Consider the following 12872-nt stretch of genomic DNA (forward strand, 5'->3'; position numbering starts at 1 on the left):
CTGTAAGTACACTCCAGCAACTCTATGTACAGTACTGGAGAATTACTGTAATAGCTCTTGAGCGAACAGGAGACGGCGATGGTTGGTTGGTGTTGGTGAATCGGTACTAGAGGTACATAAGGTACGGCAGAAATGGAGCTTAGCGCCAGGCCCAGTTTGGCAGCGGCATTTCGTCATCGTCAGCTGCTCGGGGCGCCTTCATGTGATGCCGCATCACGTGACGGACCCCTGCCTTTGATGCCGAAATGATGCTCAACCTCGACTCCGGCGCTATTGTTTCTAGCGTTGCACCATCATGCCCATTCTGGGTATCAACCTCTGTCTCTTCGCGATCCGTCTGTGACTCTTGTCCCTCGCATAACGTCTTGCTCGTCACATTCCTTTTCCCTGCTGCCGCGTCTCGAGAGCCCAATCGTCCGAATCGCCGCCCCCTGCGTGTCGTAGCCTTGCCGAATCCCCTCTCGCCCGTGCAATCTCCATCTGTGCCTGACGCCGTCCAACTACCGCGCCGACGACAAATCTGCCGCCCCTTGGAGCCGCTCCCGCGGCATTCCAACTTGCTCGTCCTTGATGGCGACTACCAACCTTATCGCAGAGGCTCACGGTACTGTCTCCTTGCTTTTCGCCACCCTCCCTGCGCCTGGACGTGCCCTGTGACAACATCAGGCGTTTCCAGCCCAAGCAGCCTTGAAGCCTCTCCACGGCATTCAGCACTAACACCTAGATAGATGGCCAAGCACAGCAGCGGCGAAGACCATTCTCAACATGGGTCAAGAAGCTCACCAACTTCAAGTCGTCATCGGACGGCGAGCGGCAGAAACGACACATAAGGATACGGCGTGGCCCCAAGCTCAACAATCCATATCCCCAGTCCGGGCACGTCAGTAACAACCATGCCAACGGCCAAAGCTCTTATTCGTTCGCTACCGGCCGCACCGACTGTAGTCTCTCTACGCTAGATCAACCAACTCGCTTTTCAGCGGATGGGTATGCACCACCGACTGTGGGCAGGAGGAGTTTAACTACGACCATATCCACCGAAACCGAGCCTGATCGCCCTCGATCCGTCATCGCGCCGAGTCGCGCTCTGAGTCGCGCGCCGAGCTCTGTGACAGGAACAAGCAGAACTGTTGGGGGAGGACAAGAGTCCAGAAGAGGTGGTGATAGTACATTTTCAAGCCCGTCTCCATCGGTCAGGTCCCTCGCTACAACATTAACCACTATTCAATCCTTTGCGCCCCATGGACAGGCCCCGGTGGCTCCCACTCACAGCATCACTCAGTCAATCCAGTTCAGCCAGCCATTCCCTACGGCTTCCCCGGCATCGGCCATTCCAGCGCATCTTATCCCGGCGAACCACCTGACGACATACACGACGGCCACGGCCAACAACCTCCTCACAGACAATGCATCCATTCTGACTCTGGCTTCATCGAGCAAACGAGGTCGTCGACGATCGATGGATACTGATGCGTCCGTTCGTGCTCTTGCTCCATCGTCTCTCTGGGGCGGCAGCCGCGAAAGCCTGCCCCTGAGCGTCCTCAGCGCCAACATCGACCCTACGTCCAGCCTCCACAACGCCTCCAGGCTCGGCGCAGAACGCAACAGCATCTATTCTGCAACCGGAGTGGCCCCAGCGATCCCGAGCGAGCGCAACAGTCTCTATGCTAAGCAGGGCGACGGTGCAAGCGTTAGGAGCGGCCGCTTGGGACACGGTCGACCCGATAGTATAAGCGGCAGCGTTGCACTCGCCAGCCCCCGAGAGGTACCTGATAAGAAGAGCCTTGCCGAAAACCGAGAGGACAGCCAGCTAACATCGACTTCCAAGGAGGACTAAACCTGCAACATTCATTTTAAACCGCCATCTTTTATTGTTTTTGTATTGGGCGTTCTGGGGGAGGACTGTGTCCGCATTTCTTAGACGGGCTTATACATACGAGACTGGGTCAAGAACGGGTTCTTGTGCTTTTTTTGTTGTTCTTTTTCCTTTCCGTTGTTTTTTGTCTTGTTGTCTCTCTGCGTTTCCTTTTTTTTTTTTTTTTTTTTTCCCCAACCGGAGGGGTAGAGACTTGAAAGATGTGGCAAACGTGATACCCTATTAACATACGACAAATTGCAAGTGGTTTTTTCTGTCTTACTTTTGGGTTTCTTTCATGCACAGAACTGAGCACAGTGGAGTGGAATTATGATGTTGGACCATGGTGATGGACCATGTTAGCACCCGTGTTGTTAGTATTAGGTACCTAGTATAAACCGAGGTTCGGTGTAGGTGTAGAATCTGAAATTGAATTCCAACTATACGAAACTACGAGTGCATTCTGGTGATTGTAGCCAAAGTATTAATTTACTAAGTTGATCCAATATTACCAAGAAGCCATTTGAGCCGAGGCTGAGGCTCATGATAGATCGTTGAGCTTTATCGCTAGGATACTCGAACCTTGCCGTCTTAGTGGATGAGCCACTGTGGCGCCCGCTAGCAGCATCACCAGAAGCTCTCCCGCAGCTCCAGCCTCTCAGTCCCGCCATCGTCATCGTGCGCTGGCAAGGCGACAAAGATGGCCATCTCGGTACGTGAGCTGTGAATTCGCTCCTCATGCATTTCTCCCCTTTGATTGCTGAGCTTCTTCTTCTTCTATTTACACGCATGAAAGCTAATTCAGCCCACAGTGGAAGTCGTTTGACTTCTTCGACGTCACGCAGGTGGCGCTGCCCGACGACGAAACCCGCCAGCTCTTCGAGAGCAACGACATCTCCAGCGTCTGCACAGGCTCCGACAGCCTGTTTCTCGGCTCCAACGATGGATACGTCAGCATCTTGGGCAAGGGATGGAAGGTCATCAGGCGGTTTCAGGCGCATGAGGCGCGCATCACACACATGCGTCAGGTGGAGGGGACGAGCCTGCTGGTGACGATTGCGGTGAGCCATCTTCATACGACGTTTTCGAGGGCTCGCGCTGACTGTTGCTTAGGAGGACATGAGCAGCGAGCCGACGCTCAAAGCTTGGGCTTTGGACAAGCTGATTAAGAGGACCAACATGCCGACCTGCCTAAGCACTTTGACGGTTAACAACGGGAGGCGGCAGTTTCCGGTGAGTCGTCCGCAACAGGGCTAGGAGATGTTGAGTGTTGACCTAGGGCATACAGATATCAGCTTTCGCTGCGCTCGACGACCTCACGCAAATTGCCGTAGGTTTTGCCAACGGCGCGGTAACCGTCATCCGAGGAGATCTTGTCCATGACCTGGGGACCAAGCAGCGCATCGTATACGAGTCGGAGGAACCTGTGACTGGCGTCCAATTGACGACTCAAGAGAGCTCAACAACCCTCTTCATCTCTACAGTCTCGAGGATATTACAGCTGGCATTGTCTAGAAGAGGGCAGGGCTCACCACCAAAAACGATCGAGGACTCTGGTTGTGCGGCAGGCTGCATGACGGTCGATCCTAAGACGGGGGATATTGTTGTCGCCAGAGACGATGCCATATACACATATAGGTTGGATGGGCGTGGACCACCTCGAGCATATGAGTCCCCTAAACGGCTCGTATCTATGCACAACGACTACATTGCTGTCGCGGGTCCGTCATCTGTTAGCAGCAGCAGAGACCCCGAGGCTTTGCGGAGAAGATTCGGCTCGGCGACGGCAGATGGTCTATTTAACGCGTGGACCTTTGTTCTCCTGGAGCCGGATCTGCGAGTAGTTGCCCATACCGAGACGCTCATCTCCCCTGTCCGGTTCATCTTTGAAGTATGGGGGGATTTGTTCACAATCACCGAGGAAGGAAAAGTACGGCTACCAATTTTGGAATTCGTAGCTACATATGCTAACGGTATCCTCAGACTTACCGATACCACGAGAAGCCACTTCAGCAGCGTCTGGAGATGCTCTACCAGCGCAACATGTTCCCCCTCGCAATTGAGCTGGCTCAGAACTCAGGGATGAATAACGAGCAGCAGAGCCTCATCTATCGCCGGTTTGGAGACCATCTATATCAAAAGTCGGACTATGATGGAGCAATGAACCAGTACATTCGAGCCATTGACGCTACGGAGCCTTCTCAAGTCATCAGAAAGGTGAAGACCCTTTTTTCAAATCATACTTCAACCGCTGACCAAGAGTTCAGTTTCTGGATACACAAAGGATACACAACCTGATTTTATACTTGGAAAAACTGCATCACGCCGAAAAGGCTACATCCGACCATACCACTCTCTTGCTCAATTGCTATGCTAAACTTAAAGACATTAAGAAGTTGGAAGAGTTTATCATGGCTCCAGGAGACTTGAAGTTTGATTTGGATACAGCCATTACCATGTGTAGGCAAGGTGGCTACTACCAGCAAGCTGCGTATCTGGCCAAAAAGCATGGCGAGACCGAGCTTGTTGTGGACATCTTGATTGAAGATTCGAAGAGTTACGATGAAGCACTGGATTACATTTGGCATCAGGATCCTGCAATTGTTAGCGTCTCCCTTTCTCTTTTGGCCAGCCCAATACTGACTGCTCTAGGCATATCCGTGCATGCAAAAGTACGCCAGGGTTCTGATAGAGCATTGCCCCAAGGACGCGACAAAGCTGTTTGTAGATTACTATACTAGCAATTATCGACCACGGCGCACGGTGGTACTGCCTATTGAGGTCTCTGGGACAGCTTCAGCCCCAGGCGGCTCAGGCTCAGGGTTAGCTGCCGGGGCTGCCAGTGCCGTACAGAACTTGACCAATCTCCTCATCCTACCTTCATACATCAGTCCCACAACCGGAACGCCAGGAAGCACAAGGCCAAACGAGACCGTCGTCCAGGTCGACGAAGACGATTTACCGAGACCCAAATACGATCCCCCGCCGCCCCGAACAGCATTCTCATCCTTCATCGATCATCCTGACGAGTTCATCACATTCCTAGAGGCATGTCTGGAGGAAGAAAAGCTGAGGGATCTTCACAGCACCGATCTGTATACGACCTTGTTTGAAATGTACCTGCACAAGTCCAACGAGAAAAAGGGCAGTTTACACAAGGAAGAGTGGGAAGCAAAGGCAAAGAAACTCATCGAGGGCGATCATGTGCCCATGGAGAGCTCCAACGTGCTCCTATTGTCACATCTATCGAATTTCCAGGACGGCACAGTCTTAGTCAAGGAGCAAGCCGGGCTGCTGTCTGACATTTTTAGATCTTATACATCGGCAAAGGACACACGCGGGGCGTTGAAGGCGCTGAGAAAATACGGGCCAGAAGAGCCGCAGCTGTATCCGGCCGCCCTGGCATACCTCACATCAGATCCCCGGGTGCTAGAGGAAGCCGGGCCGGATGAGTTGGCGGCCATCTTGACCAAGATTGACAAGGACGGGCTCATGGCTCCGCTGCAGGTCGTTCAGACCCTTGTTGGACAAAACTCTGGCGGCGGCGTGGCTACCATGGGAATGATTAAGCCATATCTTCGTGATACAATCACCCGCGAGCGCAAGGAGATTGCCCAGAACCGTAATCGAATATCCACGCTCCGCGCCGACACAGAGAAGAGACGCAGCGACCTGGAAGATCTTAGTTCCAAGCCTGCCGTGTTCCAGGCCACGCGATGCTCTGATTGTGGCCAGGGGCTGGACCTCCCAGCTGTACACTTCATGTGCAAGCACAGTTTCCATCAACGATGTCTACGTGGCGGCGGCGAGGATGACGAGATTGAGTGTCCCAAGTGTGCTGGCGAGAATGAGGTGATTCGCAAGATGAGGGAGGGACAGAGGGAGCGGGCAGGGCGGCACGAAATATTCAAAGCAGATCTGGAGAACAGCTCTGATCGATTTGCGACCATTTCCGAGTGGTTCTCGCGAGGCGTGATGGATGCGCAGGGCTCAACCCAGGCTTCTTGATTTTCTCTTATACAGGCGGGCGCAGGCGATGAGGCGGTGTATTTACCATGTTTCTCTCTTGTTTTGATTGATTTTCATTTTTTGGGATACATATCTAGACACTTTGATAGTAATTGTGACATGAAGCCAAGAAATAGATATTTTGTGGCCCATTTGAGTTGTCCTCTTGTTAGTCCGGAGCTTTTCGGTTGAAGTGCCGAAAATGCCCCGCGTCTCATGTCACCTCAGATGATGTTGTAATAAGTCACTTGATGGCACATGCATTCAATCCGTTTAATAGACACTCACCACTTGTAAACTCATCTCTCTCACATCATGGCCCATTCAGATCAAGACTCATCAACGATGCGTCCAAATCCAAAGCATCTGATCGACTTCTTCGCTCGCTCGCTCACGTCCTTCCACTCGTCGCCCGATGTCTTTCGCATCCTCTGCACTCTGCCACATGCCGGCGCGGAACCAGTCTCGCGGCGGCCAGCATCAGGAGTGTGCAGGTTAGTGGTTCTCGATTCGAGTTTCAATCCACCGACGAGGGCGCATGCCGAGATGGCGAGGTCTGCGCTGAAGTGGGCTTCTTCTTCGTTCTCGGAGGGGACGAGGCTGATGCTGTTGCTGAGCGTGAACAACGCGGACAAGGCGCCCAAGCCGGCGAGTTTCCCGGTGCGGCTGGGCATGATGGAGGGTTTTGGACGGGATCTGCTGGGGAGTCTTGAGGGTGTTGTTGGTGGGCCGGAGATTGATCTTGCGGTTACGAAGATGCCGTATTTCCACGACAAGGCGAGGGCGATTGGCGAGAGCGGGATGTATTCTTCGGGAGGACAGGAGGAGCCGGAACAAGTGTTTCTAGCGGGGTTTGATACTGTGATTCGGATATTCAACCCGAAGTACTATGGGGAAGGGGGCATGAGGGCTGCGCTGAGGCCGTTTTTTAAGAGGGCGAGGTTGAGGGTTACTATGAGGACGGATGATGAGTGGGGAGGGGAGGAGGAGCAGAGGGAGTATGTGAGGGGGTTGGGGGAGGGGAAGCTGGATGAGGTTGGAGGAGATGTTGCGTGGGCTAGGAGGGTTGATTTGGTGGAGGGGGGAGGGGATGGGGTGAGTAGTTCGAAGGTGAGAGATATGGTGAAGATTGGGGAGAGGGAGGGGCTGGAGAAGTTGGTTGATGGGGAGGTGATGGGTTGGATTGAGGGAGAGGGGTTGTATAGGGAATAGACGGGGATGGGGATATAGGGATGAGGATTGGGATAGGAGCCGTGGTGATGGTGTTTGGAGGTTTTGATTTTGATATTGACTACCCGGGAGTGAAGCAGGAGAATATTTACATAGATGTGATGCGCCGTTTGAACGGTGAATGATTTATCATGATTGATTTCGAATATTTAGGCTTTTTTGCTGGATTCGAATACAACATTGATGCATGTTGACTACGAAAATGAGATAGAATTGTTGGTAGACACAGATATCAATAGAAAGCTTACGCCCAACGTGAAGGCATTTTCAAAAGGTTTGACGTGGAACAGCACAAACGACACACGGCTCGGAGCAGGCTACGGTATTCAAAAGCACACGGAGGCTACATCCAAATACAACACTGATCATTTTACGTTCATGTCAACAGATGTAAGCATCTCTACGCAGAAACGGTATCAACCACAAGGCCAAAACTGACGCTGTATCCAGCTTTCTAAGCTACAAACGGCATCCTGTACCGTGCCTCTCGGAGCTGATAACCACATGCAAAAACAAGCCTCCAAAGAGCCACAAAATAACGGAGTGTCTCAATTACTCTTACGGAATGCTTTCACTCTCTATCCATGCAAAAACAAAAATTTTCTTCACTGCTGCCTTGCATCTCGGCCATCTTCCTCATTTTCTTGGTGCAGAGCCTTCACGACCTGAGTCAGCCACCATCAAAACCCCTGTCAGTTCAGGCACCCGACCAACCAACAGCTCTGATACGGGAAATGAACCAAGAGCGGGTCCCCTTTTTCTGCCACCAAAAAAAAACTTTTAGGCGGTCAGCCCGCCCCACAGCAGCACCTATAAAACAACGCCTCGCCCGCCGTGCTTTGATTTTTTTTTTCTTTTCTTCTTTACGTCGACAATACTTCAGTATGTGCACCCCCTACTGCTGCAAATCTCGCAGCGCGCCTCCAAACAAGGAGGAAAACCAGTCATGCTAACAAATCGCCTACAGGAGAATCATTTCTATAGTATTCGTCTCTTGCTTTGGTTCCCAAAAGAGCCATCGAATCCACCCTGGTTGATGATTGTATATCCTCGATGCCCAAGAGTGAATTTTTTCTGGTCCTCTCGCCCTGTCCGCAAGGATGGCGGCAGTTGCCTTTGTGCTTCTGCTGTATAGAGAGTTGTTTTTTCTCTTGATGATCTCGACCCTGCTGGTAGTCTGCCTTCGGGCGCGCTGGTAGGGTGGGTGTCGATGGACGTCTGACAGGCCCTTTTCCTTCTTTTCATTGCTGCTTGGGGCTTGCCCTGATGGTGAAGAAGAGATTCCGCTCGTGTGGTTTGAACATGATTGAATTAGAGCGGTGTTGTCTCGTGGTGGATATTTTCACGGTAGACGTAGCATTTTCAATGTGGCGGCGTGAATCTGATGGCTTGAAGTTTTCCATTTGCCTTGCCGTATGACCATCCATCTGGCTCCCTTCGCTATGAAAAACCCAACATCTGATTTTTACGTTCATAGACTCTTGCCCTTGCATCATAGGTCGCGTTCGGTGGAGAAGGATTAATGGCTTGCATGAAGCCGTCGCGCCTGGGACTAAATGTGGAGAGCTGGTGGACTCTTGGCAGGATTGAAGCAGGCAAAGCTTGACTGCGAACCTCCAGAACATAGATTAATGATGGATCATGAGCTTCCTGGCTTGTGCCAAAGCCTACGTATGATCCTTTAATAGCAGTTACTTGATACACCAGCGCGGCCACGTAAAAATGATGGTTATAATCGGCATGTTCGCACGTTTGCACACAAGACGCACCTTCCGTCATGAGAATAAAAATGTTGACATTCACAGACACCTTTTATCTTAGTCATCAGTCGTAGCCATGATATTCCGTACAAACCCTTCTATTCTAGCCATCCAAACCTTTTTGCAACAAAACTCACGCATCCCAGTAACGCCGTCACACCCGTGACTACAATCAAAATCCCATATCCGCTCCCATATCCCCCGATAGCCTGGCCCTGCCATGGCATCCCTTTAACCAGAGCCTCGCTCAGCGGGCCCGACGCAATGTTCCCAACGCCTCTACCGATGGAAAGAAACGCAATAACCATAAGAGGATCATACCTGCTGGTGTTGACACTGCCATGGCGACCATCGGTGCTGATCGTCTCTGCATTTTCGACGGTGGCAATCTTGATGACATGTCTCATGATGCCTGGCCATGAAGTGGTGAAAGACCCAGCAAAGACGCCATAGACAAGGCTGAAGACGTACAGGATGCCAATGTTGGATCCAAGGCCCCATAGCAAGAAGACGCCGAAAACAGCACCCAAGGTGGATATCAAGATGCATGTCGTTACATGCAGCCTGTCGACCAGGGTGCCCATTGTGATAGGTCCCACCACTGATCCGACATTGAGCACCAGCAGTGTTGCCGCTGAGGCGAAAGTGCTGGCGCCAAGCACATCCTGCGCATATGTCGGCAGGAAGATGCCTGGGAGGAAGAAGCCCAAGCCCTCGACAAAGTTGCCCAGCTGGTATAGGGCAAAGACGCGGTTTTTCATGAAGCTCCAGTCGAGTGGCTTGATATGAGCCGTCATGGCCGGCGGCAGACGAGGCTTGACGAAATAGATTAGTGGCATTGTCAGGGCGAAGAGAGCCACCGACCATATCCGCAGCGTCGTTCGGAAACCATATCGGCTCAGCAGCGCCTCGAGCACCAGCGGGATGGTGAAACCCCCAAGCCCGGTCCCTGACCACTAACCATTTGGTGAGCTCAACTCTCGACAATTACTTGTATATGCTAATCTTGGAAAAGAAAGCGCCACAGAGACAAAAGCCCTATTGAGCAAACGCCTCCCCCACGGCAAAAATCCAAGGCAGACAATGAGACGGAGATGACTCACCATCAGACCGTACGCAAGTCCTTTGCGGCGGTCAAACCACTCATCGACATACATGAGGCATGGGTTGTAGGCGATGGAGCCGCCAATGCCGTACAGAGCGCCCTGCGTGAGGATGAGATGCGTCGTGTTTTGTGAAAAGGACGAAAGCGCGAGAGCAGCGCACATCATGAGCAGGCCGGCAGTCGGGTTCCAGCGTCCCTGCTTGGGATAGATGCGCGCGAGAGCAATGACCAAGGGAGCGTCGAGGTACATGATGCCCTGATTCAAATCAATGGGAAGCTTGTACGAATGGCCTTGTGCTACTCACCATGGCGCAAGTTCCTATAATGGCGGTCTTGGATGAGCCGGCAAAGGGCTCGTGGGTGCGGTAGTACTCCTGGAAGATGCCAAATGCGAAAGGAAAACCTATTCACCCATTGGATCAGCATACTATAACCACTCGATTTCGCGTGTAATTGCTATCCAACTCACCCCATACCATGGCCTCCATCACGAAGCAGGCCGCCAAAAAAAGCCATGCATCTCTGCCTGTGTCGACTGGTGGCAGGGAATAACCCTGGTTCTCGTCCTCTTGCTGTGCCTCAACATCGTCAGGGCGAACTTCTACCACCGCGGTGGAGTCATTTTTGCCCTTTTCGTTCTCACTATTGCCCAACGGGGAGTTGGCATTGTGATCGCCCAGGAACGTGATTGTGGGAGTCGGCGATGATGGCGTCGTCACTGTGGGCGACGTGAATGGCGTTTCGGCAGGTGTGGGTTCGGCCGCAGGCATTGAACACCCGGCTCCGGTGGATGATGCTGTGTGTTTCGATTATCTCGCGATTCGAATAAAGAAATGTGCGTTTAACAAATTTGGGCCGAAAATTCCAATGAATCAGTCTCGATAACAAGGATCCCGCGTGGCTCGAAGAGTCTAGATGCTGCCAACAGAGATATCTCAAACTCGTGTTGCTCCAAGGCGGCTTTTGTACCAGCTAACGTTTGTCCAGATTTAAAGCAAAAGCATTCTCCCTTTTCCTCCTCTCCATTCCTATGGCGCCTTCTCGCTGATTTATATATCCAGCCCCCTCCTTCTCCATCCATTTCTCCGCGCTACTCACGATACGTTCATCCCAGAGTGGCTCTAAGAGGTTCCCGACTCTTCTCCCGGCGGTCATACCCAAAGATGGAACCACGGAAGAGAAGGAAAAGAAAAAAAGTTTAATTTTCTTTCACTCTAGCTTGCCTGTCAGATATCACACCCCCTGGTTTCGGCAGTTTGATACTGCCCGCGGCTCTCACTAAGAGAAGTGTACATATCAAGTTGCCAGGGATTCTCTTACGAATAGGTTGCTCGTTTCACAGCACCAGTGTGCTGGTATGGAGCGTCCGAACCATGTGTCGACCCCGTCGTGCCATTAACACCGGACCGGGGATGCATCGAGCTTGACGTGTGCTTTCCAAGCCAGGGGAAAAGCCGGGAGGGCAAACGCAGCCCCCCACCGGTATGTGTGCGAGTACTTACGCTATGGAGCTTTTCTGCCCAGCGAACGATGAATGGCGGCGGACCCCCTTTGCCCCACGAGCGAACCAAGCAGCCCAGAGATGGAAGGAAGGGGAAAAGAAGGAAAAAAAAGCATCGAGTCAGCTGAGCTACCATTCTCACCTCTGGACCACACCTTGGTCGGATTTTCTCCGTTTCGTCAATCTAGACAGTGGTGTATCGCATCGCGATGCCGGACGCACGAAATATGGGGCTGTGAACTTGCGGTAAAACATTTTTCTGTTCTTCTCTTCTTTATTCTTTCTCTTTGCTATTTATCAGCTATTGACCACCTGTGTCTACCTATTTGACGAGGGAAAGTAGCAGCGCTAGATCTCAGTAGCTGGAGCTCTGTCATTCCTCAACCAGAAGCTACTGTATATCAACTAGACAAAAGACTCCAAGCTCCATAATATGCACCAGCCAAACAACCGAAGCTCTGCTCTGTGCTCTGCTCTGCTCTCTCTCACCCCTCCCGAAAAAAAAAGGACCCTTATTACTACGGTAGCTTTCCTGTTAAAGCCGTGTCATGCAAGATATGTACAGCTCTTCCTATTCGGGCAAGGATCCCTTTTGCTCCCCGGGACCTAAACCGTTCCCGCGTTGGCGGCAGTGGCCGGTGGAGAAGATCTAGAACGTTGTTTCTTGGGGGGAGCTTTTCCCCTGCCTGTTGTCTTTTGAGGACTTGCAGCATAGAGAAGGAGATTGTGATAAAAAAGCTAGAGATGCATGTGATCACGCGGTTCGCGGACGTCGGAACGAAATTGACAGACAGACAGACGAATGGAATCATTCAATGCTTCGCGCAGTCCGAAGCAGTCATGGTAGTATTTTGTACGAAACAACAGCAACATCATCATCAACAACAAAAAAAGAGGTACATAGGAGATTTTTCTTTTCTTTGAAATACACTTGGTTCGACGTTCATGTCCATTAAGAAAGCAAAGAAAAGCCACGACAAACAGAGGGAAAAAGACAAGAGACATGAGAGAAAAACCCACACACAAATACATGCAACGGCCAATACAGCCTGCCATCCCGTGATACGATTTCGAATAAGTCATGCTATACCTAAATATGGAAAGAGGATAAACGAGAAGCACGCAACTAGAGAGAGAAAAAAAAAAAATACCTGATCCGCTCAAAAGAAAAATGCCGGCTCTGCAGAACAAGACAAGCAAAGACCCCTGGCAGATTGCCCCTCCTGGAATAAAAAAGAGGGAAAACCACGAGAGCAAGGGAAGAAAAAGGGAAAAGAACAGTATGCATGCAGATTACCCACGCCTGCAAGATATAGTAGCACTCACTCTCCCAGTAAGTTAACCCGGAGAGTACTGTAACAACAGACGAAAAAAAAAAAAAAAGACAAAAGAGGTCACCGACAATGCAGCAGC

At 51.5% G+C, this 12872-nt stretch overlaps 7 protein-coding genes across 7 annotated transcripts; 3 read left to right on the forward strand and 4 right to left on the reverse strand.

Annotated features, from left to right (window-relative positions):
• Positions 1-294: 294 nt before the first annotated feature.
• On the forward strand, positions 295-1920 carry M431DRAFT_512139 (hypothetical protein). The gene is made up of 3 exons (XM_024919789.1): positions 295-604; positions 729-1765; positions 1829-1920. Exons 1-3 carry the CDS (start codon positions 571-573, stop codon positions 1835-1837), a joined length of 1080 nt encoding a protein of 359 aa, XP_024770229.1. The 5' UTR covers positions 295-570; the 3' UTR covers positions 1838-1920.
• Positions 1921-2526: 606 nt separating this feature from the next.
• M431DRAFT_512140 (hypothetical protein) lies at positions 2527-6014 on the forward strand. Its single transcript, XM_024919790.1, has 7 exons — positions 2527-2567; positions 2668-2916; positions 2969-3088; positions 3144-3785; positions 3839-4072; positions 4123-4458; positions 4508-6014. Exons 1-7 carry the CDS (start codon positions 2556-2558, stop codon positions 5861-5863), a joined length of 2949 nt encoding a protein of 982 aa, XP_024770230.1. The 5' UTR covers positions 2527-2555; the 3' UTR covers positions 5864-6014.
• Positions 6015-6134: 120 nt separating this feature from the next.
• On the forward strand, positions 6135-7344 carry M431DRAFT_512141 (hypothetical protein). The gene has a single exon (XM_024919791.1). The coding sequence runs from the start codon at positions 6179-6181 to the stop codon at positions 7073-7075; it is 897 nt and encodes a 298-aa protein (XP_024770231.1). The 5' UTR covers positions 6135-6178; the 3' UTR covers positions 7076-7344.
• A 642-nt stretch (positions 7345-7986) lies between these two features.
• M431DRAFT_256573 (hypothetical protein) lies at positions 7987-8544 on the reverse strand. The gene has a single exon (XM_024913830.1). The coding sequence runs from the start codon at positions 8336-8338 to the stop codon at positions 8072-8074; it is 267 nt and encodes an 88-aa protein (XP_024770232.1). The 5' UTR covers positions 8339-8544; the 3' UTR covers positions 7987-8071.
• A 331-nt stretch (positions 8545-8875) lies between these two features.
• Positions 8876-11118, reverse strand: M431DRAFT_124500 (hypothetical protein). Its single transcript, XM_024912220.1, has 5 exons — positions 10602-11118; positions 10428-10559; positions 10264-10361; positions 9957-10214; positions 8876-9809 (listed from the first exon to the last, which is right to left on the reverse strand). The coding sequence occupies exons 1-5, from the start codon at positions 10726-10728 to the stop codon at positions 8952-8954; spliced, it is 1473 nt and encodes a 490-aa protein (XP_024770233.1). The 5' UTR covers positions 10729-11118; the 3' UTR covers positions 8876-8951.
• Positions 11119-11157: 39 nt separating this feature from the next.
• On the reverse strand, positions 11158-11786 carry M431DRAFT_256706 (hypothetical protein). The gene has a single exon (XM_024913832.1). It carries the CDS (start codon positions 11593-11595, stop codon positions 11275-11277), a length of 321 nt encoding a protein of 106 aa, XP_024770234.1. The 5' UTR covers positions 11596-11786; the 3' UTR covers positions 11158-11274.
• Positions 11787-12133: 347 nt separating this feature from the next.
• M431DRAFT_256624 (hypothetical protein) lies at positions 12134-12864 on the reverse strand. The gene is made up of 2 exons (XM_024913831.1): positions 12611-12864; positions 12134-12549 (listed from the first exon to the last, which is right to left on the reverse strand). The coding sequence occupies exons 1-2, from the start codon at positions 12745-12747 to the stop codon at positions 12198-12200; spliced, it is 489 nt and encodes a 162-aa protein (XP_024770235.1). The 5' UTR covers positions 12748-12864; the 3' UTR covers positions 12134-12197.
• Positions 12865-12872: the final 8 nt, after the last annotated feature.

This window comes from Trichoderma harzianum (genome assembly GCF_003025095.1).
Source record: "Trichoderma harzianum CBS 226.95 unplaced genomic scaffold M431scaffold_14, whole genome shotgun sequence".
Lineage (NCBI taxonomy): Eukaryota > Fungi > Ascomycota > Sordariomycetes > Hypocreales > Hypocreaceae > Trichoderma > Trichoderma harzianum.